Source organism: Arachis duranensis, chromosome 10, assembly GCF_000817695.3.
Source record: "Arachis duranensis cultivar V14167 chromosome 10, aradu.V14167.gnm2.J7QH, whole genome shotgun sequence".
NCBI lineage: Eukaryota > Viridiplantae > Streptophyta > Magnoliopsida > Fabales > Fabaceae > Arachis > Arachis duranensis.
The window spans coordinates 9,474,937-9,488,280 of record NC_029781.3 but is presented as its reverse complement, the minus strand read 5'-3'; the positions used below and the strand labels follow the sequence as shown (position 1 = coordinate 9,488,280).

Here is a 13,344-nt window from a genome sequence, read left to right as displayed (position 1 = left end):
CTTGCCCACCCCAACTTCAAAATCCCGAGAAAACAAAAACCCTCCCAAAGCTGCTGAATTTTCCTCACTTGAAAAGGAAAAGGAAAAGGAAAAGAAAAATCAAAACCCCTCACCAGGTGCAGCAAAAGAGAAAACAATCAACCATCAAAGCAGCAGTGCTCGTATCATCATTATGCTGCGTCGTGCAGTACGAAGAGCTGCTTCTTTGGCCACCCGAACCGCCTTACACCCTCGCCAGTTCGTTTCCGGTTCGGCGTCCAAACCAAGCCTGTCCATATGGAGGCGCAAGAAAGAGATGGGCAAAGAAGCCCTCATCGCCGCTAAAGAACTCAAGCGCCTTCGCTCCGATCCGCTCCGCCTCGACCGCTTCGTCGCGTCGCACGTCTCTCGCCTTCTCAAGTCCGACCTTGTCGCCGTCCTCGCCGAGTTCCAGAGACAGGACCAGGTCTTCCTCTCCATGAAGGTTTCTTCTTCTTCTTTTTTTATTTATTTTTATATGATGCAACTTCGTTACTCGTACGGTTATTAGGTTAGAACTTGATTTGATTTTCCTCCTGAATATGACGAAAGTTTGCGATTTTGCTCACCTAAAACCACGTTGGTACAGTTTCTTTGGTCTTTTAGCTTACAATTGAGAGGGAAATTCGATTCAGTATGCAGGTTATGGAGACTTTGAAACTTAAGGTAGTTAGTGAGAGTTTGAGACTGTTTCCAGTTCTTCATTTAGTTGTATTGCCATTGCTACGGATGGTTAGTTTTGTTTAGGAATTTTTGAATTCTCCTTGGATAAGTGTGGGCGTATGATATTATTAAATGTGATGATATTTCGTTTTAGAGAATTAGGGAAGATGGAGGGATAAAGAATGCAATGCCCTTTGGGTTGTCATAGAACCACTTATCCTAAAAGTTTATGCGGTTAGATAGAGGCTTATGAATGGTTATATATCTAATATGTCTCTCACACAAGATTCCATTTTGGGATTAAAGCATGAACTAGCATAGGTCCATTTTTGGAATAACAAAGATCAAGCTATAGACCTATTGTTCAATAGAATCTTTGATACCCAGAACCATTTATCGCAGAAACTTAAGTTGTTACATAGAGGCACATTAATGATTATATATTCTAATATAGGTGTCTTCAGTATTCGTAGTGATTTGGTGCAATTTGTCGGAGAGAAGTGGTAGAATCATAAGGAAATCTTCTTTGTCAACAAAGAAAGGGAATAAGTTGTAATTTGTTGTCATACTGACTTATATGGGATGTGCTGAGGTGGTCTTAGCGTAGTTTTGATTCCCGAGCCCCATTTTTTTTGGTTTAATGTGTAAAGAATGATTTATTTAAGATTTCAATAGTGTCAGAACATAATGGTATAGTATACGTTATTGTCTGCCCTAATTGGTTTGAGTGTAATTCATGCAACTTCAATGGTAGATTTTTCAGACAAGCAAGTTTTTTGGGAAAGGATTAGATGCTTAGCCTCTATTTGGTGTAAAGCTCATTATTAGACTTTCCCTCTCATATCTGGTGAGTGATTGGGAAGTGACACTTTAGAATTGACTTTTTCTTTTATTTCTTTTTTGTTTTTCTTGCTCTTGTAAGGAGGATTTCTTATCCTTCTATCTTTTTGTATTATTTTTCTTTCAGTCTAAAATCTTAATGATGCTCTTCTTTTATTAAAAAAATATTCAGTATGAAAGTATGCTCTTATATTTCAGTTCTGCAGCAATGATGTTTTTGCAATGGATTTGGCTCTATAACATTGTTTGATCATGCCTGTAAAATGTTATCTTTCCTTTACCAACAAATACTCAAATAGAGCAGTAATAATTTTGAGAAAAAAAAGAAAGAGTGCAGTAATAGTTTCTTGAGTTTGATGGAAGCTCATAGAGTGTAATGATAGTTTGCGTTTGGTGGAAACTTAATTGATGTTGGTTCTGAAAATGCAAATTCTGGCTTGCTAGTATTTGAATGAGGCAGTAATTTCTGTTAGGCCTTTTAGAAATGCTAGTGGGTTTAAGTGGTCAACATTCACCTCTTCATTTAGAAGGTATAATTAAGTTTATTATTATTATTAATTATTTAGTAGTAGTAGTAGTAAGAGAACAAGCTTTTTCAAGGGGAAAAGGATTGTTTTCTCTGCTTATTTTTTATTGCAGTTGTTTTATTGAAGGAGGTTTTCGTAGGAGGGTTTTAGGGCAGTTATGGTGTTTGCTGTTTCTTTTTTCTTGTTTTCTTTGTGTATTCTTATGGAGAGTTTTTTCTTTCAATAACTTGTTATAGTTTTCCCATATCTATGTCTATGATAGTAATTTTAAATTTTAAAAGCTATTTTACCAAACGCAATTGTTGTTGCTTGTGCTTATTGAAAGCCATTTTTAATTTATTTTATCAAATATAAATGTTACAACTTTTAAAAAGCTATCTTTTAAAAGCTAGCTTTTATAAGCTACTTTTGAAAAGTTACCAAACTAAGCCTAAGTTTGATGCTATGGCAAGTTCATTGCTACAAGATGAACTGGAAGTTTATTTATTTTGAAATTTAATTTTGGAAATTGATTGTTCAGCTTCTTCCGTATACTAATTTCTTTAAGTCATTCGGGCAATATATTTGGTTGTATTGAAATTTGTTTCATGCTCTTAAATATTGCCTGTTTAGCCTCAGTGAAACTATGAGAGCAATTTATTTACCTTTTAATACTCATTTTAATTACTGAATACATGGTGATGAACTGATGATTTAGATTTAGTTACGGTATTTATTCTGATCTTTTGATCGGCAACGGCTAATGGTTGCTCATATTGAAAGAGTTTTGTCCTTTATTATATCTGTATGCTTTTTCTGACAAATCATTCATTTCTCAGTTGTATGATATAGTGCGCAAAGAAATATGGTACCGGCCAGACATGTTCTTTTACAGGGACATGCTTATGATGCTGGCAAGAAACAAAAGGGTGGAAGAAGCAAAGAGGGTATGGCAAGATTTGGAAAGCGAGCATGTCCTCTTTGATCAGCATACATTCGGAGACATCATTAGAGCTTTTCTAGATAGCGGATTGCTGTCTGAGGCAATGGACATATATGAAAAAATGAGACAATCCCCTGAGCCCCCTCTTTCACTGCCGTTTCGCGTGATATTAAAAGGGCTTCTTCCTTATCCAGAATTGAGAGAGAAAGTAAAAGATGACTTCTTGGAGATTTTCCCAGATATGATCATCTATGACCCCCCAGAGGACTTGTTTGAAGATCAATCAGGACCAGGATATAGATAAGAATTTGTTTATTTATTTAGTTTAAACTTAGTTACCTAGATTCTCTGGCATGTTGTACATTATCCTATGATAATAACGTGAAAATAGAGACAACGATTTTTGAAGCCTATGTGATGTTAGTAATAGGAAATTATTTTTGTTCTTTCCTTTAGAAACCCAGACTTTCCCCATTAAATCATTGTACATCTCAGCTTAACTAGGAACGGATGTGGATCATACATTACTTCATAAGCATAGGTCAAAAGATGGTGGCGAGTTATTCAATGAATACACACAAGATTTATGAAATTTTATTATTTTTATTTCTTTTGTGACAATATTGTTTAGACTGCTCGTTTTTATCTTGATTTTACTATTTGGTTAGATTATCCACTAACCTCAGAGTCTCACCACGGCCAATGTTTTCAAATTGCTGGAATCACAATTGGACCAAAGTGTAAACTTTTGAACTTGGATTAGTTTCATGCACTATGAGTATAAAGATATTTTAAGCAAATTCCCTCTTGGTGGCTTCTCTATTTTATTCAACTTACATTTTTCTATAAGAATAAAACAAACTACTCTTTAGTCCATTTATAAATTTTTGGTGAATTCTACCTTAAGCTACGGTTGACTTCATATTAGTTTATATAAATTAAATTATATTTTACAAAATATTCTTTAATAGTAATTATTACATATTAGAAAAAAAAAAGTTGTCGTTTCAAATTACAATGATAATATAATAATATACTTAATTAATATATATTTCTTATAAAAGAATTATATATACATGATATAATTCATTGTTAATGTATAAAAGAAAAAAAAAAGAAAAGTAAAAATAACAAAAGAGGGAAATGATATATTGCATTTTGTGCAAGCATGTGAAGTGATAAGAAGCTAAGGAACATGAGGTCCAAATGAGCCGAAATAGCATTGTTGTGATAAGAGAAGAATCCAGAGATGACAATCTCATTGGCCCAAAATTCTCCAACTAAGCCTTACCTTCTAATATTCCAAATCCTAGTCACAATTCAACACTCAAAGAAGTTTCCACTTGAGGTTCTCATCTAGCAAGAAAGCTTTCAGGTTCTCTCATCAAATGGCAGTAACAATAGCAACAATGGCCATGGTTAATGCAAAGTTCCTTAACACAAACTCACCCAAGTTTCCAAAGCCCACATCTTCTTCTTCAAGGCCCGCTTTTTCCCTCCTTTCCCTTGAGAACCTCCCAAAGGGACTTGCCACCACAAAAAGCTCCAATCCCGTCAACCTTTCAACTTCCATGGCAGGAACTGCCATAGCTGGTGCTATCTTCTCCACCCTTGGAGCCTCCGACGCCGCCTTCGCGGCACAGCAAATCGCCGACATAGCAGACGGCGACAACCGTGGGCTTGCACTGTTGCTGCCCATAATTCCGGCAATTGCATGGGTTCTTTTCAACATCCTTAGCAATGCTGCTGATGCTGCGAGTGACAACAGGGGTCAGCTTCTACTGTTTGTTGTGGCACCTGCAATTCTTTGGGTTCTTTACAATATCTTGCAGCCTGCTTTGAACCAACTCAACAGGATGAGATCTCAGTGACTCTCACCTTTTTTGTTCATGCTTCATCGAATGCTCTTTATTGTATCAACTCGCTTGTAACTTTGTATGTAATCACTGGATGAATGGATGCTGCATATTATCAAACTTTTCTTTTCTTTTCTTTCCAGTTTGAGTGCTGGGTCTTGTTCTTAAGACAATGTATATATGAGCAATTAAAACATTAACAATAATGAGTTGATCTTTAATGAAAACACTTTGGTTATCACTGATCGCTTTATTTATATCATATTGCAAATATGTGAATCAAAACTTTGGAAACAATTTTCTAAAAAACACTACTTAGACTAATTGGTGTGACCTACTTCCTTGACCTCTTTCTCAGTCACTGTTCTAGACAGCATGTTGTTAGTGGTGTCTAATTTCACCGGAATATCTTCTAGTTCCTCCGGCGGATCTCGCGACTCTTCAAAATAATCTTGAGCTATTCCAGATGAATCTAATTTAGTCACTCTAGATTCATCTTCTAGTATGTAAATTTTCTGTTCCTTCTATTACAATGCTGTTTAGTTTATTTTACTCTTGTGAAACAGAAGGGATATTACACTTCCTAATGGTTTGCAAATGGCTCAAAACATCTTGCATCATATATCAATAAATTTGAAGTATTTTTGACAAAAGAGAGCACAGGTAATAGTGAAGAACTTCAACATCAATTTGTGTTTGGAAAGATGCTGAGAAGCAAAAAAGGAATTAAATTAAACCCAGTATCAGCAGCAACAAAAAATGGAGGCAACTAGATGCATGATCCATAAGTAAAAATAGAACACTAAAAAGGACCACAGTGCTGTGGTTAAGTGGTGTTTCTTCTGCCCTTTTCAGCTGAAACTTGAGATTACATGTTACTCAGCAAGGCTATCTGGAACAAACTCCGGTTGGCTTTCAGATTCTTCCAACTGAGATGCAGTTATTCTGGCCTTCTTATACCTGCTCGAACTTCTGAAAACATGATCAATCGGCTTCCCTTTAATGGTTGACATGCTGCACAATGTAAAATGCTTCATAACTCAATTTGCTGATATGTTAATTATGTAACATACAAATATGCCTGATGAAACTTTAACCAAAACATCGCAAAGCCTCTGAAACACCTACGGTTTGCTGCAATGATGTAATTATGGTGAAAGAGTGGAAGTTCATAATTTCAAACTAACCATTTTTTAGCAGCATGATCTTGCCAGCTATTTCCAAATGCCCCTTATAATTCTTTGTTTCATGATTATTCAGCATCATTTGATTAATCAAATGCCTTAGATTTCAGCATTATTATACTCAAAAGTGTAGCTATGCTTTGGTAATATGATAACCATAAATCCATAATCTTCTTTGTCAACTATAAGTTCGGCTTAAAGTCGGTCAAATTTAATACTAGAGTGTCAAGATTCAAGAATCTACACAATGAAAATAATGAGAGAGAGAGAGAGAGAGAGAGAGAGAGAGAGGGAGGGGGGGGACTTTGCTGCTTATAGCCGCAGCAGAAATACAATTCAGTACCGTACCTTTCATTAAAATCATTTTGTTCACCACTTTCCAGTCTTTTCCCACCATGTGAATCTGAACAAATTTTATTCAAAAAGATAATTAGTTCCAAATTTCAGGAAAGTACTATTTCTCTGCGAGTGAAATCGGCACAAGAATCATCAAGAACACTTATTCTAATTCTATATCACCAACTTTATGCGCACACAAAAACAGATGCAACAATCAGTATGGGTGAAGATGATATAACAATTAGCAGACAGGAATTTGAAGATATTAGAACCAACATGATGTTTAGGACTAGGTGAATATAAGATAAAAACACAGCTACCTCAAGTGTCCTCGTTAGTTGAAAGAAAAATATTGTCCCCAAAATAATCTATAAGAAAGAGGATAGTTGACTATGCTAAATGGTTTCATACCTTGGACATACAATATCTCGGAATAGAAACGGACAAGTCCTAATTACAAAAATCTGAATTGAATTTATCCATGGTGGCCATCCAATCATCACAAAACACTGACTAATTAAAATCATGAGAACATAACTTAAAAATGCTCAAAATACGAGGGGAAGAAACAAGCTTTTCTTCTCAACTTCCACGGATGACATCCGCAAACAATCAACCATAATAAATGAGCACCTAGATATTTCCAGCTATTAAAAAGAACATAGTAGGACAAAATTCAATAATCAATTTCCTACATGTTCAACTTCAGAATGATAAAAAAAATTATCAGTGTCAGAAACTTCATAATCCACAAGCATTAAAAAAAAGTTTAATGCAATGTATCATCTAACATAAAGGCAGATTCTCAATTACAATATGATATTTCAGATACAATTTGATTGTGATTCCTGACCTTCGCTGATATCACCATCTGAAAAATCAGACAAGAGTGAATTTGCAGATGGACTTTTAGTGCTGGCATCAGACATATCAACTTTATCTGCATCTTTAGAAGTGTCACTGCTATCATCTTTGAAGATTGCTCCTGATAACAAACTCTTCTTCTGATTTGTTTTACCCTTTACTTCCCTGGCATTATTCACTAAAGATTTTCCTGCTTTCTTGTGAATCACTTTCTTGGAACCTTTCATCGTTGGGCTTGATATTGGAAGATGATCTGCTGAATCCATACTTTTTCCGGAAGCATTGGCTCGAGGCTTTCCTTTTTCTCTAATTGAGGATAGATCACTGTTAGACTGACTAGACAACTTTGCGTCTCTTTTTGTCTTGCGCACATTTGGTACCATCTTATCAAGGTGACTTCTGTGCTGCACTTGCTGGGATGGAGATTGTTGCTCAACATTAACCCTGTCATCTTCCAAAGATGCTTCCAAATTCTTTTCATCTTTCTCTTCACATGAAAATGTTGAATCTTTAGCAGCATCATTAGCTTCAACAGGAGCCAGGTTGTCAATTCCTTCAGCAGTATTTGATGGAAACAGGGACACATTAGGGCTAGCAAGTGTTCCAATATCAGAAGATGGTGATGGCTTCTGACTATCATTAACATCATTTGTTAGCATATTTGATGAACTCTTTGATTTAGTGCTTTGCTTCTTGTTCGATTTCTTTCTGCGTGTCTTGTCCACATGTTCAGCATTGGCAATAGTTTCAATTTGTTCCAAAGGACCAGGATTATCAGCTCCAGAAGCATCATCCTTTTCAGTAGCTGAAACAACAGTGCCTTCCATCTCTGCTAAATCCATGCTTTTTCCGGGAGCACTGGCTCGAGGCTTTCCTTTTTCTCTAATTGAGGATATATCACTGTTAGACTGACTAGACAACTTTGCGTCTCTTTTTGTCTTGCGCACATTTGGTACCATCTTATCAAGGTGACTTCTGTGCTGCACTTGCTGGGATGGAGACTGTTGCTCAACATTAACCCTGTCATCTTCCAAATATGCTTCCAAATTCTTTTCATCTTTCTCTTCACATGAAAATGTTGAATCTTTAGCAGCATCATTAGCTTCAACAGGAGCCAGGTTGTCAATTCCTTCAGCAGTATTTGATGGAAACAGGGACACATTAGGGCTAGCAAGTGTTCCAATATCAGAAGATGGCGATGGCTTCTGACTATCATTAACATCGTTTGTTAGCATATTTGATGAACTCTTTGATTTAGTGCTTTGCTTCTTGTTTGATTTCTTTCTGCGTGTCTTGTCCACATGTTCAGCATTGGCTATAGTTTCAATTTGTTCCAAGGAACCAGGATTATCAGCTCCAGAAGCATCATCCTTTTCAGTAGCTGAAACAACAGTGCCTTTCATCTCTGCCTGCTGTATAATTCCCACTTCTGTACGATTTAAAGGGTTTTCCTCTGCTCCAATATCTCCCGATGCTGGATTAACATCGTTTGTAGGAATATTTGATGAACTTTTTGATTTAGTGCTTTGCTTCTTGTTTGATTTCTTTCTGCATGTCTTGTCCACATGTTCAGCATTGGCTATAGTTTCAATTTGTTCCAAGGAACCAGGATTATCAGCTCCAGAAGCATCATCCTTTTCAGTAGCTGAAACAACAGTGCCTTTCATCTCTGCCTGCTGTATAATTCCCACTTCTGTATGATTTAAAGTGTTTTCCTCTGCTCCAATATCTCCCGATGCTGGATTAACATCGTTTGTCATCATATTTGATGAACTCTTTGATTTAGTGCTTTGCTTCTTGTTTGATTTCTTTCTGCGTGTCTTGTCCACATGTTCAGCATTGGCTATAGTTTCAATTTGCTCCAAGGAACCAGGATTATCAGCTCCAGAAGCATCATCCTTTTCAATAGCTGAAACAACAGTGCCTTTCATCTCTGCCTGCTGTATAATTCCCACTTCTGTATGATTTAAAGGGTTTTCCTCTGCTCCAATATCTCCCAATGCTGGATTACAATCAGATGATTTAAGAGACTTTACAATAACAATCTTGCTATCAGAAGCATCAGTAGGGCCAATACCTTCCCCAACTGTTGTTTCTACATCTGAATCCTTATGTTTTCTTGTCTTTCTTTTCTTCTTCTCTGATTTTTCTATTCCAAGCACAACTTTTGAAGTCACATTTAAGTCATTGACGTTTGCATCTGTGTTATTCTGTTTAGATGGTGTGCACTCTTTTCTAGATGCACTCTCATCCAAATCCATATCTTTTCTCTTCCTTCTCTTCTTTTTCTCAGATTTTACAGGTTCACCCATCTCATTCCTATCAACAGGTTTTGGAGCCACATTTGATTCTTTGATATTTGCTTCAGTGTTATTATTCTGTTCAGATGGTGTACACTCTTCCAACTGCATTGGCTTAGGATCATCTTGTAATACTTCTCTTCTTCCTTCAGTTCTATCAGTCAAACCAACCTCACTTTCATTGCACAGGTCAAGAACAATATTCAAATTATCTTCATTCAACTGCTTGGGTTCCTTTGGCTCCTTTACACCAGAAGGTTGTAATTTTGTTTCAACAACAGTACGGTTGTTTACTTTAGATGGAATGCCTTCTAAGGATGCATCAGTTCCAATCTCCATTTTTTCAAGCGTAGGTTTGCTCATGCTGATATCTACCAAGGATAAAAAAAAAATAATAAAGGATCAGTAGATTTAGCATTTATTTATTTCAATTATTAATCTTTTTTATTAAAAGAAAAAGAGAGATTCAATAAAATGAGAAGGATAATACAAATTGGGGATAAGGGTTCCTCTATACAAAATCAAAACAAAACAAAAGATCTATCTATAAATCATAGCTTTCCAACCTCGCAACACGTCTATGAGGGAAAGTCCTCCATAAGGCATAGCCTTCCAATCTCGTAACATAGCTTTTCAATTATTACAAACATACATATCAAATTCATATTAATATGACACAAGTTTACCACCCAATAAGACAAGTATAATGTCTACTTTCAACCGTTCCTTGAGTAGTATATTACCTTTAGAGACTATACCATTTTCATAAACTTCCTCTTCAACACCCCCTTGAATGTTGGAAGGATATGCTTCTGCATCTTTCCTGAATGAAGTCAAATGTGTCTCATGAGAATTTGATGATCTCTTCTTCCCTTTCTTCTGCATAACATCAGCATCATGAATCAAAGATCTTTTACTTTTCTTCTGCTTATTTGTAGCACGTACAGGTTCAGAAGCCTCTTTCATTGACTCAGTACCAATGCCAATTGTCGCGTTATTATTATTGAATTCATTGTGCTGATGCTCCTTTAGAACTTCACTTTCAATGATTACTTCTTTAGTTGCATTTAATGAAGGGTCTGCCATAACCTCAATCTCCCTTTGAAGAGTATCATTGCCTGGCCTAAAAATAGAAGCATCATATTCCAGAGTATCATCTTCTTTCCTTGTACTCTTCTGTTTTTCCTTTGCACTAGACACAGATTTTGACATTTCATCTTCGCATACAACGTTATCATCCTTAACAGCTTTATCAGATGGATTCACAAAATCATGTTCTTCTTTCTCATCATTGATCAAACCAGTCAAGGCATTATCTGAATTGCCAAGAAGTATCTTCTGGCTACGAGAACCAGAACAATCATTTTGACCACGCTCGCCTAATGGAGAAGCATCCACACAAAGAAACCAGCTCTTGTTGAAACCATAGAAGGCACTTTTTACAAACATGGAATCAGATAGGTGATAAAAGTACCCTTTGCGCTTTACCTGCAAATTAGCAAAATAATGTTATAATCAATAGGAATACAACCATACCTTGACTAGCAAAAGAGAGTCAACAGGATCTACTACGATATACCTTCATTGCATGAATCTGTATCTGCCCAAGTTTGGGAAAGCATGATGCATGTTCTGACAAAATTCGCTCTGTATATAAAAAATTCATACATATGCCATGTACACAGAATGTCAGAACTCTGAAATAATTATGTGCATATTTAAGCAAGGATTAGAAAAGTATAGCGGAGAAGACAATAGCGAGTTATAAATGCTAGGAGATTTTAAATATAACAATGATTATGAAGTATATACTAGAGAAGCCTGCCTTTATGCACTTGAGGTTTCAAAAGCAATCTTAGAAGGAAAAGTCACACAGACAATATCAAATCCACTGCAAGAGGGATAGAAACTAAGGGTTGCTTAGACACTAACGACTTGAACAATACAATACTTGAGCTGTCTCCCTCGACGCAATATTAGTCAAAGTTTGACATCTATTTCACAAGTAGAATTAACACTCTTGTCATGTACGAATACAGAGATATCACAAAAGGAGGAACTAGTGGCTTTCTTCTTGAAGAGGTTCAGCACCTTGACACGCCCTTCCAAGGTGGTTGTTGAAGTAAAATTTATAACACCTTTAACAAGATCAGCCACTAAATCCAGAACCTTCATTATGTCATCTGCATAGAAATTCAAAGTAGTGCTGATGTTCAGAGATCCACGAGCTGGAAGTGTGTCCTCATGCAATGGGGCAGTAGCCAAAAGCTTCCCACGATAATTAAGATAAGCCGTGCTGTTGTGGTAACTAAAGCTTCCATAGTTGGGGTTCTCAACCGTGAGCAATATGCCCAAGGACACGTTTATTACCTCAACCGGGAAAACAACCAAACTCGCCTCTTTAACCTTAACCGACTGCAAGGTGACGGTAGGGTCCTTCTGCTTGAAGACAGTGAAGATCAAGATCACCAGGATCACCACCAACAAAATCACAATAGCAGCAGTGACACCACAGCATATCTTCATCCTTTTGGAACACCTCATGCAGCACGCCATGACAACTCTCAAAATTGAGCGATACAGAATTTCACAAAACTACTCAATGTGCTTAATCCAAGGAACACTAAAACCAAAACATGCATTGTACTTATAGGAACAGTTCTACTCTAAATATATACAATTAGGGCTGCAAGCATTTTTCGATAAAAAAAAACTACTAAACCGGGCTTAACCATTCTTTTTTTATTATTTTTGTATTTGAAGATGAAAACAATGAACGAGACGGCTGATTATTCTTGTTTTTGCAGTTCCAAACTTCTAGACACACATTTTAGTTCGTTTCCTACACACAAAAACAAAAAGACAAAGCAAGCATCTTTGGGGACACAACCTAGAAAACGAAGCTATCTATTTTCTCAAACATTGAGAGTGCTAATGCAGAACGTCGTAACAGCTGCACAAAGTCATAAACATTCAGAGCACTGTACTGGAGAAGGAAAAAAGTCTGCATTTGAAAAATAATAAACTCCGAAGAATGAAGAAAGAGAAAGTAAAAGTGTGAAAGGAAGACCTTTGAGGTCGGAGACCGTATCGTGATCGGAAACGAGGACGGCCAAGTGAGTGTCGAGGTTGGTGTCGATGAAGACGACGTTGGCGTCGTCTTTGTTTTCAGAGAGGGGTTTAGGTTTGGACTCCGAGTCACGAATCGAAGGGTCCATTATTGAGTGGCTCGGCGGAGCTGGTTTAGTGGTGAAGGGGAAGCAATGGAAGGGAGCGCACGCAGAAACCCTGCTATGCCGGCATGTGAGGTAAGAATAATACGGAGGGTTTTTGTATTTTCCTTCCTCCTTCTCTCAAGTATTTACAAGAGAGAATACTCCAGCGGCCCTGCAATTACTTCGAAAGGATAACAAGGTCTCAAAAAAATATCTAATTTGGTTCGTGATATATTTTTGGATTGATTAGTCCCCGTACAAAATAAAAAAACAACTTAAATTTTTTGGGCACAGAAGTCTCGTTATTCTTTTGAGATAATTGTCAGAAACTAGGTTAAATTTTTTTTGTTAAAAATCTCGTTGTCTTTTAAAATAATTATCAAAGGCTATTTTAGATTTTATTCTATTTATAATTGGCTCGAGTCGAAAAAAATAAAAACAACCAGAATCATAAAAATTTAGTGTAATTACCTATCAGTCCTAAGATTTTTAAAATAAGATTTTAGTTTCTCAAATTTTAAAATAAGTAAAATATTTTCTAATATTTATTTTTGTGAGACATGAGACACAGAATACTAACTCACACATAACTATTAAATATATACATATTCAATTT

The 13,344-nt window shown here is 36.4% G+C and overlaps 4 protein-coding genes across 5 annotated transcripts; 2 read left to right on the top strand and 2 right to left on the bottom strand.

The window, feature by feature from the left end:
• The first annotated feature begins 6 nt into the window (after window positions 1-6).
• On the top strand, window positions 7-3,570 carry LOC107469013 (pentatricopeptide repeat-containing protein At1g62350). Of its 2 annotated transcripts, none has more exons than XM_016088404.3 (2): window positions 7-445; window positions 2,867-3,570. In XM_016088404.3, exons 1-2 carry the CDS (start codon window positions 173-175, stop codon window positions 3,272-3,274), a joined length of 681 nt encoding a protein of 226 aa, XP_015943890.1. In that variant the 5' UTR covers window positions 7-172; the 3' UTR covers window positions 3,275-3,570. The 2 variants fall into 2 exon arrangements, with proteins under 2 accessions (XP_015943890.1, XP_015943889.1); XM_016088403.3 differs by having other exon boundaries at window positions 7-463.
• Window positions 3,571-4,270: 700 nt separating this feature from the next.
• Window positions 4,271-4,946, top strand: LOC107468991 (photosystem II core complex proteins psbY, chloroplastic). Its single transcript, XM_016088369.3, has one exon. The coding sequence runs from the start codon at window positions 4,359-4,361 to the stop codon at window positions 4,839-4,841; it is 483 nt and encodes a 160-aa protein (XP_015943855.1). The 5' UTR covers window positions 4,271-4,358; the 3' UTR covers window positions 4,842-4,946.
• A 296-nt stretch (window positions 4,947-5,242) lies between these two features.
• Window positions 5,243-12,864, bottom strand: LOC107468989 (uncharacterized). Its single transcript, XM_016088367.3, has 6 exons — window positions 12,584-12,864; window positions 11,093-11,160; window positions 10,257-11,001; window positions 7,203-9,884; window positions 6,359-6,413; window positions 5,243-5,840 (listed from the first exon to the last, which is right to left on the bottom strand). Exons 1-6 carry the CDS (start codon window positions 12,729-12,731, stop codon window positions 5,702-5,704), a joined length of 3,837 nt encoding a protein of 1,278 aa, XP_015943853.1. The 5' UTR covers window positions 12,732-12,864; the 3' UTR covers window positions 5,243-5,701.
• On the bottom strand, window positions 11,261-12,570 carry LOC127742484 (uncharacterized). The gene has a single exon (XM_052255091.1). The coding sequence runs from the start codon at window positions 12,067-12,069 to the stop codon at window positions 11,494-11,496; it is 576 nt and encodes a 191-aa protein (XP_052111051.1). The 5' UTR covers window positions 12,070-12,570; the 3' UTR covers window positions 11,261-11,493.
• Window positions 12,865-13,344: the final 480 nt, after the last annotated feature.